This window comes from Callithrix jacchus, chromosome 9 (genome assembly GCF_049354715.1).
Source record: "Callithrix jacchus isolate 240 chromosome 9, calJac240_pri, whole genome shotgun sequence".
Classification (NCBI taxonomy): domain Eukaryota; kingdom Metazoa; phylum Chordata; class Mammalia; order Primates; family Cebidae; genus Callithrix; species Callithrix jacchus.
Genome location: NC_133510.1, coordinates 23,093,569 through 23,111,466, shown reverse-complemented (window position 1 = coordinate 23,111,466; position 17,898 = coordinate 23,093,569). Strand labels below are relative to the sequence as shown.

The 17,898-nt window shown below is 39.7% G+C and overlaps 1 protein-coding gene across 1 annotated transcript; it reads left to right on the top strand.

Annotated features, from left to right (window-relative positions):
* Positions 1-317: 317 nt before the first annotated feature.
* CLEC4E (C-type lectin domain family 4 member E) lies at positions 318-6,128 on the top strand. Its single transcript, XM_002752316.7, has 6 exons — positions 318-536; positions 1,353-1,445; positions 1,979-2,068; positions 3,056-3,207; positions 4,423-4,538; positions 5,816-6,128. Exons 1-6 carry the CDS (start codon positions 500-502, stop codon positions 5,985-5,987), a joined length of 660 nt encoding a protein of 219 aa, XP_002752362.1. The 5' UTR covers positions 318-499; the 3' UTR covers positions 5,988-6,128.
* Positions 6,129-17,898: the final 11,770 nt, after the last annotated feature.

The following is a 17,898-nucleotide window of genomic DNA, read 5'->3' as shown; positions in this document are numbered from 1 at the left end:
TAAGTCTTCTTTTCAGTTACCAAATGTGTGAGTGGTACAGATCCTAAGTGAAATTGGGAGTGCAGAGAGGTGAGCTCCAGATTGTCAAGGAAAAACTGGGGGATGAGTTATGCCTCGACGAAACTAGAGACTTTTGGTCTAACAAAGCAAAACAACATTAAAAAAAAAAAAAACTCTCATATTTCCCCATGGTCATCCCATTTGTGTTGATTCTTACCATTTCATAATTTCCTCATTTCGTTGTTTCCTGGAGTGAAGGGAACTGATGCGTTGTCCAATAAACATTCTTGTCCTTCTTATGCAAGAAAGGAAGTTCTGATTTCATGCATAGCCACAGAACAAGCTAACATTCTATGTCGATCAGAGCTGAACTTCCTAAAAGACCAAGTGTTCATCTTTCAAGATTCATTCTCCCTGAATCTTATCAACAAAACACCCCTGAAGAGAGAGAAAGAGAGGGAGGGAGAGAGGGAGAGAAACAAAAAACCAAAGAGAGAGAATGAATTCATCCAAATCATCTAAATCACAATGCACAGGTAAAATTTGCAGCTCTTCATTTTCTTCCACAGATCTCTTTTTGGAACACGTGATAAATAGGGTGAAAGACAGGACAATAGAAAATTATTCAGTGAAGTTTTGTTTTTTGTTTTTAATAAAAAGGAGACAGAGGGAGGAAGAGAGAGAGATTGGAAGACTATCTCTTATACCAGAAAGCCTGCTGGACTCTAGTTAAGGGAGAGGTATCACTGTTTCCACCCTCTCTGCAGTGCATTGTATCCCTTTGGCAAGTCACTCCACCTCTCTGGAACTCATTTTCTTTGTCTGTAAAATGTGTATTGGGAGGAAGGGAGGAACTACTAGATGACTGTTAACATTTTACTGTTAATATTTGCAAAGAGCTTGAAAAATGAGACATAGAAAAAAAAGATCATGAGAAAAGGGAAAAGGAACAAAGAAAAAGAAAGAAGGGGGGCATTAGAAATATTTCAAAAAATTTGAGACACTTAGAAAGGAAAATTGTTTATCTGAGTTTATGAGTTGGAGTCTTAAACTTAGTCACAAATTACTCCAGGGATTCTAAATGTGTGCCTTAGAACACCAGCAACAGTAGCCCCTGGGACCTTGTTGGTTCCATACAAGCTCTACTGAATTGCCAACTCTGGGGTTGAGGGTCAGAAATCTGTGTTTCGATAAGCCCTTCAAGTGATTCTGAAGCATGCTGAAATTTGGGAATTACTCAGCGCAGACAATGGAAGTAGAAGGAAATAAGAAAGGATGAGTACGAATCTCCTCTGTCTCTTTTGTACCTTTCTTAGGGAAAATTGACCATGTTTGGGTCTTTCCTTTTACAGATAGAGGACACTTCTCTTCCCAAATATTCTTATGGACTGCTGCTGGGAGCTCCATCCTACTTCTCAGTGCCTGTTTCATCACCAGATGTGTTGGTGGGTTCTGAAGGCCAAATTCAATCTAATTCTTCCTGGTGCATATTAGGAGTAAACTGTTCCTTGCTGCCTGAAGATTCTCTTTTCCCTCCAAATGTCTTTCTATTTTACTCTTTTTTCCTGTTAATTTCTAGGTTATTTGTCAAACCAGAAACCTCAACAAGCAGGGCACTGTTTCTGAATTTTAATCATCTGTGACTTAATTTTCATGATAGACATTTTTCACTTCCGTGGCAGTCTTGAGTCCTCCTCTTTCAGCCCCTATCATCAGTGTAAACTTCTCTAGGAGATCCTGCCTTAGAGCTTGAACTAATGGTCGGGACCAGAAAGATGACCAATTACTTTTTGGAAGGAAGGGTAGAGTGAGGCATATGAGGGAGTGCAAATGTATCTATTTTCTGAGTCGCAAGAAAAAGCAGATTGTAAGAAATTAACATGATAATTACTGGCACTTTTGTTATAAATACAAAACTGAGAGAATTGTTTTTTTAACCAAAATAAAACTAACAGACATTACACCCTTTCCTTTATAGTGACATATCATATCTTTCAAATCTGTGATGAGAAAAAGTTTCAGCTACCTGAGAACTTCACAGAACTCTCTTGCTACAATAATGGATCAGGTATAATAGTATATATTGTATACTGGATAATGGATAATGGATCAAGTATAATAGTCCCAAAGGTGAACATCAAAATTTATATGGCAACATTTTCTGGCTTCTAGATTGACTTTGGGACAGGTGAAATATAGTTGGAGTACATCTCATTTTTCAAAAGCCAAATGTAAAATCCCAGAACTTTCGAGATGCAATTAGCATTTGGGCAGGAAGTCTTGGGGACATTATAGTAAACTTTTAGAGTATATCTGAGGTATATGTCTAAACGGTGAATCTGGAAGTGGAAGGAGTTATTCCTAGAAGTGTACTTTTTCTTCATTCACCTACTTCCAAAATGAGATGCAGGAGAAAAAAATGTATGGAGTAGAGAACTTACAAGTATCTCACAAATATACTCTCTATGCTCTTATATGCCATCCTGTTCCAAGTCTTATCAAAATGCTACATGACACTAAGAAAGTGACTTCCTTCTCTGAGCTATAATTTTCTCACCATTAAATTGAGAGAAGTTAGACAAATTAGTTATAATAGACCTCAAAGGCAAAAGTTCTGTAATTCTAAGAAATCTAACTTATCTGTATACCAGTTTGGAGATTTGATCGAGGATATATTGTTTAGGCAACATAAGAGATGACTGTTTGGGGGTCACCCAAATAAAATACATAAATTTCTCTGACATCACTAGTCTAAGAACAGATAAGGTTCAATAGCAAAGCAATAGCATAACTGAGATAGTTTGCATATATAGTTGCATTTCCTGGCACTGACATCAGAAACTGAAAATTATATTCAAAAGACCAAAAAAAATCTGTTTATGTTTATTGACATTGGAATTATCTAAAGTCTTAGGTACTAAGATATGGGAGATGAACAAGTGATTCCAAGGCTTCTGGCTTAAATGAGGACTCCATGGGGCCAGATGAAGCTTTGGGTTTTCTTATTTGGTTCAGCTGGGACACTCACCACTCACTGAAACATCTCTCATCCTAGGTTCAATCAAGAATTGCTGTCCATTGAACTGGGAACATTTTCAATCTAGCTGCTACTTCTTTTCTACTGACACCAGTTCCTGGGTATCAAGTTTAAAGAACTGCTCAGCCATGGGGGCTCACCTGGTGGTTATCAACTCAGAGGAGGAGCAGGTAGCTGGAGTCCTTTGATGCCAATGTAACATTCCTCAAATGGTCCAACTCTCTTTTTATACATATGCACGGTGCTTGACTCCCAATGACTATTGTTAATGAATGTACTAAAATACATGCTGTTCCTACTATTTGGGTAAAGTCACTACCTACCTTAATTTATTTTCATTCCTAGAAGAACCTAAGAAAAAGGGAATTTCCACATGGATTTCCTTTAGTTAGGCAAGGGGAAAAAAGAGGATTGGAGGTTAATTTCAGACTATTCAATATGTTTATGAACATATTATGTGAAAAAAGGAAAGCAAATATTGTTCATTTTCTTTAAGCTGTGATTAATAATATTTTGCACTAGATATATTCAATAAATCTGGCCACCAATAACAGTAGATAAACTTTCAAATAATTATTCAGGATCTCCTTTTCTGTTGGAGGTTATTTTTCGTCAGTTTAATTTTATGTTATGTATATTTTACCACAAAAAAAGCAGTAGATAATCCTCAAAATCTGATAGTTTCATTTATCTGTCACTCCTTATCCAGATTCTTTTTTTTTTTTTTTTTTGAGGTGGAGTTTCACTTCATCACCAAGGCTGAAGTGCAGTGGCATGATCTTGGCTCATTGCAACCTCCACCTCCCAGGTTCAAGCGATTCTTGTGCCACAGCCTCCCAAGTAGCTAGAACTACAGGTGCCTGCCACCAAGTCTGGCTAATTTTTTTGTACTTTTAGTAGAGACAGGGTTTCACCATGTTGGTCAGGCTGGTCTCGAACTCCTAACCTCAGATGATGCACCCGCCTCAGCCTCCCAAAGTGCTAGGATCTCATCCAGATTCTTACCTTTTTTTTTGAGACGGAGTTTCGCTCTTGTTACCCAGGCTGGAGTGTAATGGCGTGATCTCAGCTCACCGAAACCTCCACCTCCTGGGTTCAGGCAATTCTCCTGCCTCAGCCTCCCGAGTAGCTGGGACTAGAGGTGCGCGCCACCATGCCCAGCTAATGTTTTTGTCTTTTCAGTAGAGACGGGGTTTCACCATGTTGACCAGGTTGGTCTCGATCTCTTGACCTCGTGATCCACCCGCCTCTGCCTCCCAAAGTGCTGGGATTATAGGCGTGAGCCACCGCGCCCGGCCAATTCTTACCTCTTTTAATAACAATTACCAGCAACATTTATTCAACACTGAAATAACTTATCTCCTTTTATTTTCTATCTTCCATAGGAATTCCTTTTCTACAAGAAACCGAAAATGAGAGAGTTTTTTATTGGACTGTCAGATCAGGTGGTCGAGGGTCAGTGGCAGTGGGTGGATAACACACCTTTCACAAAGTCTCTGAGGTAATTACCGTCCTGTTGAGAGGAGTTCTTGAAACCACCTTCTGTTATCTGCGATAGATCAGGTCCATCCTTGGTAGTATTAAATGCAGGAAACAGAAGAGCTGATGTAGAAAAGGCGAAGGAGAAGTACAAGCACCCACTTCTTGCCTTTCCTGGGATTGTCTGAAGAATAAAGGGGAAATAATAAATGAAAATGAGAAGGGGGTTAGAACTGAAGAATCATTCACTGAGAATACAAAAGATACAAGGGGAGGAATTAAGAGTCTTATTCCCCAAATCTGAAGGAAATGAGGGAAAAAAAATAGTAAGTTGAGAAACACAGCAGATTCTTATGCAGTGAAAATGAGAATCCCTTGATAATGTCTCTTTTCTCCTTAATAATAGCCTTACATCATTAGAGCATAGCATTTTTTATTGGGCATATGCTTTTTTTGTTAGATTGATTGTAAAATATTTTGCTATATATGTTGATTCTCATGATTTGTTAGGGAGTAAGCTTTTGATCTTTTTTCTTTTCTTCAACTTTTAAGTTCCATGGGAAAGGCGCAGGATGTGCAGGTTTGTTACACAGGTAAACATGTGCCATGGTAGTTTGCTGCACCCATCAGGCACCCATCATCCCATGACCCAGATATTAAGCCCAGCATGCATTAGGTATTCTTCCTGATGGAGCATAGCATTTTTAAGTTTTCAAAGTTTTTTTCTCATTTATTATTTCATTTCACCTAAATTGCACTTTCTTGGAATGCATCAGTATTATGAATCTTTAATCTTTATTTAGCATTTGAGGAAACTAAAACTCAGAAGAGTTAAGTGACTTAGCGAATGAGCAATTCTAAGAGTACAGCACAGATGCTCTGACACTTTAGAAATGCTGCTTCACTACTGCACCGTAACACCACTGCAGGATGCGCCTAAGTTAATACACTCTCTGTGCAAAATAAAGAGAGCCAAGCCGATAGGATATATGAGTGTGAAGAAAATAAATCTATCAGAATATCAATCTTCCCCATAACTTCTCATTCTATGGCTAAGGAACAGGACAGAGTAGAAAGTCAGAAAGATCCAGTTCAGCTTGAGTACTCACAAACTGTGACTGAGACAAATGGTTTAGCCTTCCTGAGGTTCCTTTTCTTATTCAATAAAATGGGCATTATAATACCTGCCTGGCAAAATTGTTGTGAGGTTAAATAACACAAATGGAATTTGCCCAGTATTGTACGTTACTCTACCACTTTTTGCTGGGATTTAAAATGTCTTATGTCATTCTCTTTTAGCTTCTGGGATGCAGGGGAGCCCAACAACATAGCTACCCTGGAGGACTGTGTGACTATAAGGGACTCTTCAAACCCAAGGCAAAATTGGAATGATGTAACCTGTTTCTTCAGTTATTTTCGGATTTGTGAAATACCGGAAATAAATATTTTGAACAAAGGAAAATCTCTTTAAGAACAAAAGGCACAACTTAAATGTGTAAAGAAGGAAGAACAAGAACGTTTCCACATCCACCGCCCCACACAAGAGACCTGTGTGTTGAACTTCAGAGGACTTCATAATTGTTACTCTGATATAAATAAAAATAAGTCGTTTTAATGTTATAATTCATGTTACTGGCTGAAATGCATTTCTTCTCTATATTAGTCACAGGTCCTCTTCCCAGAATTTACAAAGCAATTCACTACCTTTTGGTACATTTGCCTCGTTTTTGAGTATTTGTGTGAAAGTATGGGGACACGGAGCCAAGACAGAGTCCAGCAAAGAAGAGGATTTGTACAATCCTCTTTGAACAATCGCCTGAATCCGGGCTCTGTATCAGGTCTGCTTTCTAGCTGCTGACAAGTCTGTCTTCTCTTCTTATTTCATACCATTCTTATCTCCTGCCTAAGCATATATCCTCTCTGTGCTCCCCTATATAATGAGTAAGAAGCTTCTTCAAGTCATGGAACTTATTCCTGCTCAGAATACTGTTGTGGCCTTCCTGGCTACAGGCCCCTGCTGTACCTCTTTAGGGAAGGGCATGCTGACCACCTGCTCCAAACAGGCTGTACCTAAGTCCACCCATCTGGGGATTTCCTTTGCTCTGCCTTATTTTCAGTTGACAAAATGGTTCTCACCAGAATTTGTATCTGTTGCTCAGCTTGGACCAGAGGGCAATAGCCAAATTATTCTGAGAGATCATTCATCTCCATGGTTTCCTGTCTCAAGCCCATTCATTATTTTTTAACTTTTATTTCAGGTTTCAGAGGTACACATGAAGGTTTTTTATATAGGTAAACTCGTGTCATGGAGGTTTGTTGTATAGATTATTTCATCACCCAGGAATTAAGCCCAGTACACAATATTTATTTTTTTTCTGCTCCTCTCCCTCCTCCTACCTTCCACCCCCAAGTAGATCCCCATGTTTGTTGTTCCCTTCTTTGTGTTTGTGAGTGGTCATCACTTAGCCCCCACTTATAAGTGAAGACATGCAGTATTTGTTATTCTGTTCCTGTTTGATAAGGATGATCATCTCCAATTCCAAAAGACACAATCTCCTTCTTTTTTACGGCTGCATAGTATTTAATGGTGTCTATGTATCACATTTTCTCTATCCAATCTATTATTGACTCGCATTTAGGTTGATTCCGTGTCTTTGCTATTGTGAATAGTGCTGCAATGAACATTCATGTGCATGTGTCTTCATGGTAGAATGATTTATATTCCTCTAAGTATATATCCAGTAATAGCCGATTCATTTATTGTGTAAAATTCTACCAATACTCATGACATTATTCAGGAGTACATCAATAACAGGGCAGCTTTTATAACAGTGTTTCTTGCACAAAGTGCCAGGAAGAGACCCTCAAAATTCAATCATTGGGAGTCATGTGTAATCATTGAATGAGAAAATTCAGCTGGATAAGTGAATATAACACATGAGCTTTCTTTACAAAACTATTTTTCTTAAGCATTGTGACAATCTGGTTTTGAAATCAACACACCTTTAAGCCAAACATCATCTAACCTAAAAGTAACTTTAAACATACTTTCAACTTTCTAATTCCCTTTTTTAAAATCATGAGCATCAATAAGATGTTGAAAGCCTTTTTTTTGTTGTTGTTCTTTGGTGTTTTCTTAAGGGTGGCTATAATTTAAGTTTTATTTCTAGATTTAAAGACATATGGAAATATTATTCTATATTATTTCTCCATGTATATTTAGAATTTAAGTTTATATTGTCCTCAGTTTACATCTGGGGAAACTAAGGCATCAAAGTATTTATGATTTCTCTAAACTCCTCAGCTTACAGTTTTAACTACTCAGCAAATGTGTGTCAGATTTTTTGTTTGTTTGTTTGAGACAGAGTCTTGCTCTGTCACCAAGCTGAAGTGCAGTGGCGTGATCTCGGCTCACTGCAACCTCCACCTCCTGGGTTCAAGCGACTCTTCTGCTCTAGCCTCCTGAGTATCTGGGACCACAGGTGCGAACCACCACATCGAGTTAATTTTTGTATTTTCAGTAGAGACGAGTTTTCACCATATTGGCCAGGATGGTCTCCATCTCTTGACCTTGTGATCCACCCGCCTGGGCCTCTCAAAGTGCTGGGATTACAGGCATCAGTCACCAAGTCCAGCCCAGCTTTCTATTATACACTAATAGCTATCTAGGGCTTACTATGGCAGGCCCTGTTACAAGGGTCCTATTTCTTTTTACAGATGCAGAAACTGAGGCACAAAGCCCAAGATCAAAGAGAGTGCCACATAAAAACTCTTTTCACAATGCCTGGCACATAATAAGTGCTCGATAAATGTCAGCTTTTGTATTAACAGTTCCAGGAGGCAAAGATTACCATCATCCTTTTTTATTTCTGAATAATAGACAACTCAGAGAGTGTTATGTGCCCTGCCAATGAAACTATGCTTAGAAAATTATTATTATTATTATTATTTTTTGAGATGGAGTTTCGCTCTTGTTACACAGGCTGGAGTGCAGTGGTGCAATCTCGGCTCACTGCAACTTCCACCTCCTGGGTTCAGGCAATTCTCCTGCCACAGCCTCCTAGAAAATGATACCAAGATTTCAACTCAGATGGGTCTGGAACCACAAGTTCTAACCACTACACTATATACTCTCCTCTTTGAATAGGGCTTAGAGACAGAAGAGCTAATTCATACCTACTAGATTACTAAGAGAAATATGTTTGGAGATAACAGTGCTAAATTTGGGGGATTCCCCACAGGGTCAATCATGAGCTTAACCAAAAGCTTCTCTGTCATGCTAGGAAATGAAAATCTGTGTAGACTGGACCCTGTTCTCAACCAATTGTCTTTCACCAAGTGGTTGTGAAACCACAGCCCTGACACCAAAAACGGAAAAAAGAAGTCATTTTCCCCAATAGCTGAATGAGTAAAATGAAGCCTTAAAATTACAGTTGTGATCCTAGGGCTGAGAAAAGATATCCAGTGCTCCAGAGCCAAGCAGAACTGCTGTAGTAGTACACTAACGTTACTTTTTCAGTAACACACTCTTTTTTTTAATGAACATGTTTATTTCTATTACATTAGGTTCCCTAACTCAGGGGTTCTTCCATTAGTAAATTAAGAGGAAGTGTGTACCAGCCTGGAGGGGAGACTCCCTGGAGAGGCAAAGTGTCAGCTTGAGCAAGTTCCACTGTCAACACCGATGTCTTTCCTCCCCAGTTAAATCGTAATCAAAAGTGAAAATGAAACGGAGTGGCAGAAGAAACAGGACAACCAGTTGAGTCCATGCTAATCACTGATATTTCACATCTTTACAGTTTCTTCTCAATGTATTTTATTTTTGTATTTTTATTAAAAACTGCCCTTTAGATAAAAAAAAAAATTTAAGTTTATAGTCAAATTTATAAAATTCAATTTGTCTTTACAGTTTGTCAAGAAAAGAAAGACTTGCTAAGGGTATAGTGGTTAAAGATTATTGGAATGTAAATTATCTATTAGGAAAATTATTTTTTGAGAAGTAGATCATCCAATTAAAATTGTTTTAAAATATCATATTTTATAGGTGTAGTTACATAAACACTTTACCACCTTATGCACCAGAAAACCCCAAAATTTTCAAAGAATAAGAGATTAATTAATGATACATATTCCTTTTTTAATATACTTTAAGTTCTGGGGTATATGTGCAGAACATGCAGGTTTGTTACATAGGTATACATGTGCCATGGCAGTTTGCTGCACCCATCAACCTGTCATCTACATTAGGTATTTCTCCTAATGCTGTCCCTTCCCTTTCTTCCCACCACCCGATGGGCCCTGGTGTGTGATGTTTCCCTCCCTGTGTCCATGTGTTCTCATTGTTAACTCCCACTTACAAGTAAAAATATGCGGTGTTTGGTTTCCTGTTCTTGTGTTATTTTGTCTCCAGCTTCATCCATGTCCTTGCAAATGACATGAACTCATCCTTTCTTATGGCTGCATAGTATTCCATGGTGTGTATGTGCCACATTTTCTTTATCCAGTCTATCATTGATGGGGTTTTGGGTTGGTTCCAAGTCTTGGCTATTGTGAGCAGTGCCACAATAAACAGATGCGTGCATGTGTCTTTATAGTAGGATGATTTACAATCCTTTAAGTATATACCCAGTAATGAGATTGCTGGGTCAAATGGAATTTCTGGTTCTAGATCCTTGAGGAATCACCATACTGTCTTCCATAGTGGTTGAACAATAATATATATTTTAAGAGCATATTACCTAAATGAACCACTTTTAAGATTTCTATACTACTATTTGGGTCCCTAATTTTTTTTAAAAAAATACTATTTTTTGTAAAAATGATACATGTTCACTACCAAAAATTCCTGCAGAGCACAATTATACAAAGATGAAAATTTTTACAGTTCCAATTCCAAGTTGCAGTAATAATTATCATGAATGTCACTCCAGAAAGCTTTTTGTGACTTTAATGGGGTGCAGGAAATGCTACCTCAAATTATGACACCTTGGGAGTTGAGAAAACAGCAAAAGCAGGAAGTCCACTCTCATCTTTCCCTTGCCCTTCTTACCAGAAGCAGGCCATAGCATCTAGGAAGGTCATCTCTGACCTTCTCCTTCCTTTCTCCTCTGAATGCTCCTGTGACAGGTGTCCTACTCTATGTCCAAAAGTAAAGAATGTCACACAGGAAAGCCAAGAAGAACCTGAAGAAACAGGACTTGCTAAGTATCCTCGAGTTATTATCATTAAATCATATTGCTTTATGTCTAACCACGTTTTTTTATTTTTTTATTTTATTTTTATTTATTTTTTATTGCATTTTAGGTTTTGGGGTACATGTGCAGAGCATGCAATACAGTTGCATAGGTACACACATGGCAGTGTGTTTTGTTTGCTTTCGCCCCTTCACCCACATTTGGCATTTCTCCCCAGGCTATCCCTCCCCACCTCCCCCTCCCACTGGCCCTCCCCTTTTCCCCCCAATAGACCCCAGTGTTTAGTACTCCCCTCTCTGTGTCCATGTGTTCTCATTTTTCATCACCCGCCTATGAGTGAGAATATGCGGTGTTTCATTTTCTATTCTTGTGTCAGTTTGCTAAGAATGATGTTCTCCAGATTCATCCATGTCCCTACAAAGGACACGAACTCATCATTTCTGATTGCTGCATAATATTTCATGGTGTATATGTGCCACATTTTCCCAATCCAGTCTATCATCAATGGGCATTTGGGTTGATTCCAGGTCTTTGCTACTGTAAACAGTGCTGCAATGAACATTCGTGTGCATGTGTCCTTATAGTAGAACTATTTATAGTCCTTTGGATATATACCCAGTAATGGGATTACTGGGTCAAATGGAATTTCTATTTCTAAGGCCTTGAGGAATCGCCACACTGTCTTCCACAACGGTTGGACTAATTTACACTCCCACCAAAAGTGTAAAAGTGTTCCTTTTTCTCCACATCCTCTCCAGCATCTGTGGTCTCCAGATTTTTTAATGATTGCCATTCTAACTGGCGTGAGATGGTATCTCAATGTGGTTTTGATTTGCATCTCTCTGATGACCAGTGACGATGAGCATTTTTTCATATGATTGTTGGCCTCATATATGTCTTCTTTCGTAAAGTGTTGGTTCATATCCTTTGCCCACTTTTGAATGGGCTTGTTTGTTTTTTTCCTGTAAATCTGAGTTCTTTGTAAATTCTGGATATCAGCCCTTTGTCAGATGGATAAAGTGCAAAAATTTTTTCCCATTCTGTTGGTTGCCGATTCACTCTATTGACTGTTTCTTTTGCCGTGCAGAAGCTGTGGAGTTTCATTAGGTCCCATTTGTCTATTTTGTCTTTTGTTGCCAATGCTTTTGGTGTTTTGTTCATGAAGTCCTTGCCTACTCCTATGTCCTGGATGGTTTTGCCTAGATTTCCTTCTAGGGTTTTTATGGTCCCAGGTCTTATGTTTAAGTCTTTAATCCATCTGGAGTTAATTTTGGTGTAAGGTGTCAGGAAGGGGTCTAGTTTCTGCTTTCTGCACATGGCTAGCCAGTTTTCCCAGCACCATTTGTTGTACAGGGAATCCTTTCCCGATTGCTTGTTTTTGTCGGGTTTATCAAAGATTGTATGGTTGTAGCTATGATATGTTGCCTCTGATGCCTCTGTTCTGTTCCATTGGTCTATATCTCTGTTTTGGTACCAGTACCATGCTGTTTTGATTACTGTAGCCTTGTAGTATAGTTTGAAATCTGGTAGTGTGATGCCCCCCGCTGTGTTCTTTTTGCTTAGAATTGACTTGCCTATGTGGGCTCTCTTTTGGTTCCATATGAAGTTCATGGTGGTTTTTTCCAGTTCTGTGAAGAAAGTCAAAGGTAGTTTCATGGATATAGCATTGATTCTGTAAATTGCTTTGGGCAGTATAGCCATTTACACGATATTAATTCTTCCTAACCATGAACATGGAATGTTTCTCCATCTGTTTGTGTCCTCTCTGATTTCTTTGAGAAGTGGTTTATAGTTTTCCTTGAAGAGGTCCATTACGTTCCTTGTGAGTTGTATTCCAAGGTATTTTATTCTTTTTGTAGCAACTGTGAATGGCAGTTCGTTCTTGATTTGGCTCTCTTTAAGTCTGTTATTGGTGTAGAGGAAGGCTTGTGATTTTTGCACGTTGATTTTATATCCTGAGACTTTCCTGAAGTTGCTTATTCGTTTCAGGAGTTTTGGGGCTGAGGCAATGGGGTCATCTAGGTATACTATCATGTCGTCTGCAAATAGAGACAATTTGGCTTCCACCTTTCCTATTTGAATACCCTTTATTTCTTTTTCTTGCCTGATTGCTCTGGCTAGAACTTCCAGTACTATATTGAATAGAAGTGGTGACAGAGGGCATCCTTGTCTAGTGCCAGATTTCAAAGGGAATACTTCCAGTTTTTGCCCATTCAGTATGATATTGGCTGTTGGTTTGTCATAAATAGCTTTTAGTACTTTGAGATATGTTCCATCAATACCGAGTTTATTGAGGGTTTTTAGCATAAAGGGCTGTTGAATTTTGTCAAATGCCTTCTCTGCATCAATTGAAATAATCATGTGGTTTTTGTTTTTGGTTCTGTTTATGTGGTGAATTACATTTATAGACGTGCGTATGTTGAACCAGCCTTGCATCCCCGGGATGAATCCTACTTGATCATGATGAATAAGTTTTTTGATTTGCTGTTGCAATCGGCTTGCCAATATTTTATTGAAGATTTTTGCATCTATGTTCATCATGGATATTGGCCTGAAGTTTTCTTTTCTTGTTGGGTCTCTGCCGGGTTTTGGTATCAGGGTGATATTGGTCTCATAGAATGATTTGGGAAAGATTCCTTCTTTTTGGATTATTTGGAATAGTTTCAGAAGAAATGGTACCAGCTCCTCTTTGTGTGTCTGGTAGAATTCGGCTGTGAACCCGTCTGGACCTGGGCTTTTTTTGTGTCGTAGGCTCTGAATTGCTGCCTCAACTTCTGCCCTTGTTATTGGTCTATTCATAGTTTCAGCTTCCTCCTGGTTTAGGCTTGGGAGGACACAGGAGTCCAGGAATTTATCCATTTCTTCCAGGTTTACTAGTTTATGCGTGTAGAGTTGTTTATAATATTCTCTGATGATGGTTTGAATTTCTGTGGAATCTTTGGTGATTTCCCCTTTATCATTTTTTATTGCATCTATCTGGTTGTTCTCTCTTTTCTTTTTAATTAATCTGGCTAGTGGTCTGTCTATTTTGTTGATCTTTTCAAAAAACCAGCTCTTGGATTTATTGATTTTTTGGAGGGTTTTTTGTGTCTCAGTCTCCTTCAGTTCAGCTCTGATCTTACTTATTTCTTGTCTTCTGCTGGGTTTTGAGTTTGTTTGATCTTGCTCCTCTAGCTCTTTCAATTTTGACAATAGGGTGTCAATTTTGGATCTCTCTATTCTTCTCATATGGGCACTTATTGCTATATACTTTCCTCTAGAGACTGCTTTAAATGTGTCCCAGAGATTCTGGCATGTTGTGTCTTCGTTCTCATTGGTCTCGAAGAACTTCTTTATTTCTGCCTTCATTTTGTTGTTTATCCAGTCAACATTCAAGAGCCAGTTGTTCAGTTTCCATGAAGCTGTGCAGTTCTGGGTTGGTTTCTGAATTCTGAGTTCTAACTTGATTGCACTATGGTCTGAGAGGCTGTTTGTTATGATTTCAGTTGTTTTGCATTTGCTGAGCAGTGCTTTACTTCCAATTATGTGGTCAATTTTAGAGTAGGTGTGATGTGGTGCTGAGAAGAATGTATATTCTGTGGATTTGTGGTAGAGAGTTCTGTAAATGTCTATCAGGTTTGCTTGCTCCAGGTCTGAGTTCAAGCCCTGGATATCCTTGTTGATTTTCTATCTGGTTGATCTGTCTAATACTGACAGTTGAGTGTTAAAGTTTCCCACTCTTATTGTGTGGGAGTCTAAGTCTCTTTGTAAGTCATTAAGAACTTGCCTTATGTATCTGGGTGCTCCTGTATTGGGTCCATATATGTTTAGGATCGTTAGCTCTTCTTGTTGTATCGATCCTTTTACCATTATGTAATGGCTTTCTTTGTCTCTTTTGATCTTTGTTGCTTTAAAGTCTATTTTATCAGAGATGAGAATTGCAACTCCTGCTTTCTTTTGCTCTCCATTTGCTTGGTAAATCTTCCTCCATCCCTTTATTTTGAGCCTTTGTGTATCCTTGCATGTGAGATGGGTTTCCTGGATACAGCACACTGATGAGTTTTGGCTTTTTATCCAATTTGCCAGTCTGTGTCTTTTGATTGGTGCATTTAGTTCATTTACATTTAGGGTTAATATTGTTATGTGTGAATTTGATACTGCCATTTTGATGCTAGCTGGCTGTTTTGCCCTTTAGTTGTTGTAGATTCTTCATTAAGTTGATGCTCTTTAGCATTTAGTGTGATTTTGGAATGGCTGGTACTGGTTGTTCCTTTCTATGTGTAGTGCCTCTCTCAGGAACTCTTGTAAAGCAGGCCTGGTGGTGACAGAATCTCTGAGGACTTGCTTGTTCACAAAGGATTTTGTTTTTTCTTCGCTTCTGAAGCTCAGTTTGGCTGGATATGAAATTCTGGGTTGAAAGTTCTTTTCTTTAAGGATGTTGAATATTGACCCCCACTCTCTTCTGGCTTGTAGTTTTTCTGCTGAGAGATCTGCTGTGAGTCTGATGGGCTTCCCTTTGTGGGTGACCCGACCTTTCTCCCTGGCTGCCCTTAGTATTTTCTCCTTTATTTCAACCTTGTTGAATCTGATGATTATGTGCCTTGGGGTTGCTCTTCTTGCGGAATATCTTTGTGGTGTTCTCTGTATTTCCTGCATTTGAGTGTTGGCCTGTCTTGCTAGGTGGGGGAAATTTTCCTGGATAATATCCTGAAGAGTATTTTCCATCTTGGATTTATTCTCTTCATCACATTCTGGTATACCTATCAAATGTAGATTAGGTCTCTTCACATAGTCCCACATTTCTTGGAGACTTTGTTCATTCCCTTTTGCGCCTTTTTCTCTGATCTTGGTTTCTCATTTAATTTCATTGAGTTGATCTTCGACTTCTGATATTCTTTCTTCTGCTTGGTCATTTTGGCTGTTGAAACTTGTACATACTTCGTAAAGTTCTCATATTGTGTTTTTCAGCTCCTTTAATTCATTCATATTTCTCTCTAAGTTATTCATTCTTGTTATCATTTCCTCAAATCTTTTTTCAAGGTTCTTAGTTTCTTTGCATTGATTTAAAACATGTTCTTTTAGCTCACAGAAGTTTTTCGTTATCCACCTTCTGAAGTCTAATTCCATCACTTTGTCACAGTCATTCTCCATCCAGCTTCATTCCATTGCTGGTGAGGTGTTTTGGTCCTTTCTAGGAGGCGAGGTGTTCTGGTTTCAGGTGTTTTCCTCCTTTTTGCGCTGGTTTCTTCCCATCTTTGTGGATTTATCCACCTGTAGTCTATGTAGTTGCTGACTTTATGATGGGGTCACTGAGTGGATGCCCAGATCGTTGATGATGAAGTATTTCTGTTACTTGGTTTTTCTTCTACCAGTCTAGCCCCTTCACTGTACGACTGCTGAGGTCCACTCCAGACCCTGCTTGTCTGGGGTGCACCTATAGCAGCTGCAGAACAGTGAGGGATTCTACCAGTTTCTTTTTCTGCTATCTTTGTCTCAGAATGATGCCTGCCAAATGTCAGTCTTTTGGATATATAGGGGTCAGGGAGCTGCTTGAGGAGACAGTCTGTACTTTATAGGAGCTCAAGTGCTGAGTTGTGAGATCTGTTGTTCATTCAGGGCTGTCAGGCTGCTATGTTTAATTCATCTGCAGCAGAACTCATTAAAAAATCCCTTTATTTCTCAGATGCTCTGTCTCATGGGGATTGGGGCTTTCTTTGTGAGTGTCCGTTTTGCTGTCCTGCCCAGCTAGGAGGCAGTCTAGTCACTATTTGCCTGCCGAGGCTCTGCCCTGCTGGTGTGAGGTTCACCCTGTTGCTGCAGGCTCTGCTCTAGTGCTGCACTCTCCGCCCTGCTACCACGGGCTATGCCCTGTGGCGGAGTCTCTCTGTTGTAACGAGTTGCCTCTGCAACGGCAGGCTGCGTCAGCAATGGGGGTGTACCTCAGTAGGGGTGGATTGCCTCGGTAATGGCGGACGCCCCTCCCCCATGGAACTGCACCATACTGGGTTAAGCTGTGCCCTCAGGGAACCTCTCCACCCAGAGCATTTGGAATCGCCATTTTGTTTGTCCCACTGCGCTACCCCAAATGCTGTTTCCCTGGAATTTTCTGTCCTGGCTCACTGTCAAAGTCGCATTCAGTCTCAAGTTCAGCCCTCTCAGGTTTCAGATTGCCGGTGCAACAGGGCCCCCAGACCAGTGCGCTTTGTGCGGAGTGCTGTGTAGCGCCACTGCACTACAGTGCCGGCCGCCAGCTGCACCAGCTGCCAGCTGCACCAGCCAAAGCCTCTGCCTGGCATCCCACATCTCTTTTATACCTAGGAATTTCCCAGTTCTGTGGGCAACAACGATCCATCTCTAAATGCGGCCCTGACTCACCCTCTCTGCGCATTCACCAAGAGCTTCAATCCTGGGTTGTTCTCACAGCACCATCTTGAGTCCCCCTCCCGGATTTTGGTTCTTTATCCAATTTGCCAGTCTGTGTCTTTTGATTGGTGCATTCAGCCCATTTACATTTAGGGTTAATATTGTTATGTGTGAATTTGATACTGCCATTTTGATGCTAGCTGGCTGTTTTGCCTGTTAGTTGGTGCAGATTATTATTATTATTATTATTTTTTTTTTGATGCTCTTTAGCATTTGGTATGTTTTTGGAATGGCTGGTACTGGTTGTTCCTATGTGTAGTGCCTCTTTCAGGAGCTCTTGTAAAGCAGGCCTGGTGGTGACAGAATCTCTGAGTACTTGCTTGTTCACAAAGGATTTTATTTTTCCTTTGCTTCTGAAGCTTAGTTTGGCTGGATATGAAATTCTGGGTTGAAAGTTCTTTTCTTTAAGAATGTTGAATATTGGCCCCCACTCTCTTCTGGCTTGTAGTGTTTCTGCCGAGAGATCTGCTGTGAGTCTGATGGGCTTCCCTTTGTGGGTGACCCGACCTTTCTCCCTGGCTGCCCTTAGTATTTTCTCCTTTTTTTCAACCTTGTTGAATCTGACGATTATGTGCCTTGGGGTTGCTCTTCTTGCGGAATATCTTTGTGGTGTTCTCTGTATTTCCTGCATTTGAGTGTTGGCCTGTCTTGCTAGGTGGGGGAAATTTTCCTGGATAATGTCCTGAAGAGTATTTTCCAGCTTGGATTCATTCTCTTCGTCACATTCTGGTATACCTATCAAACGTAGGTTAGGTCTCTTCACATAGTCCCACATTTCTTGGAGAC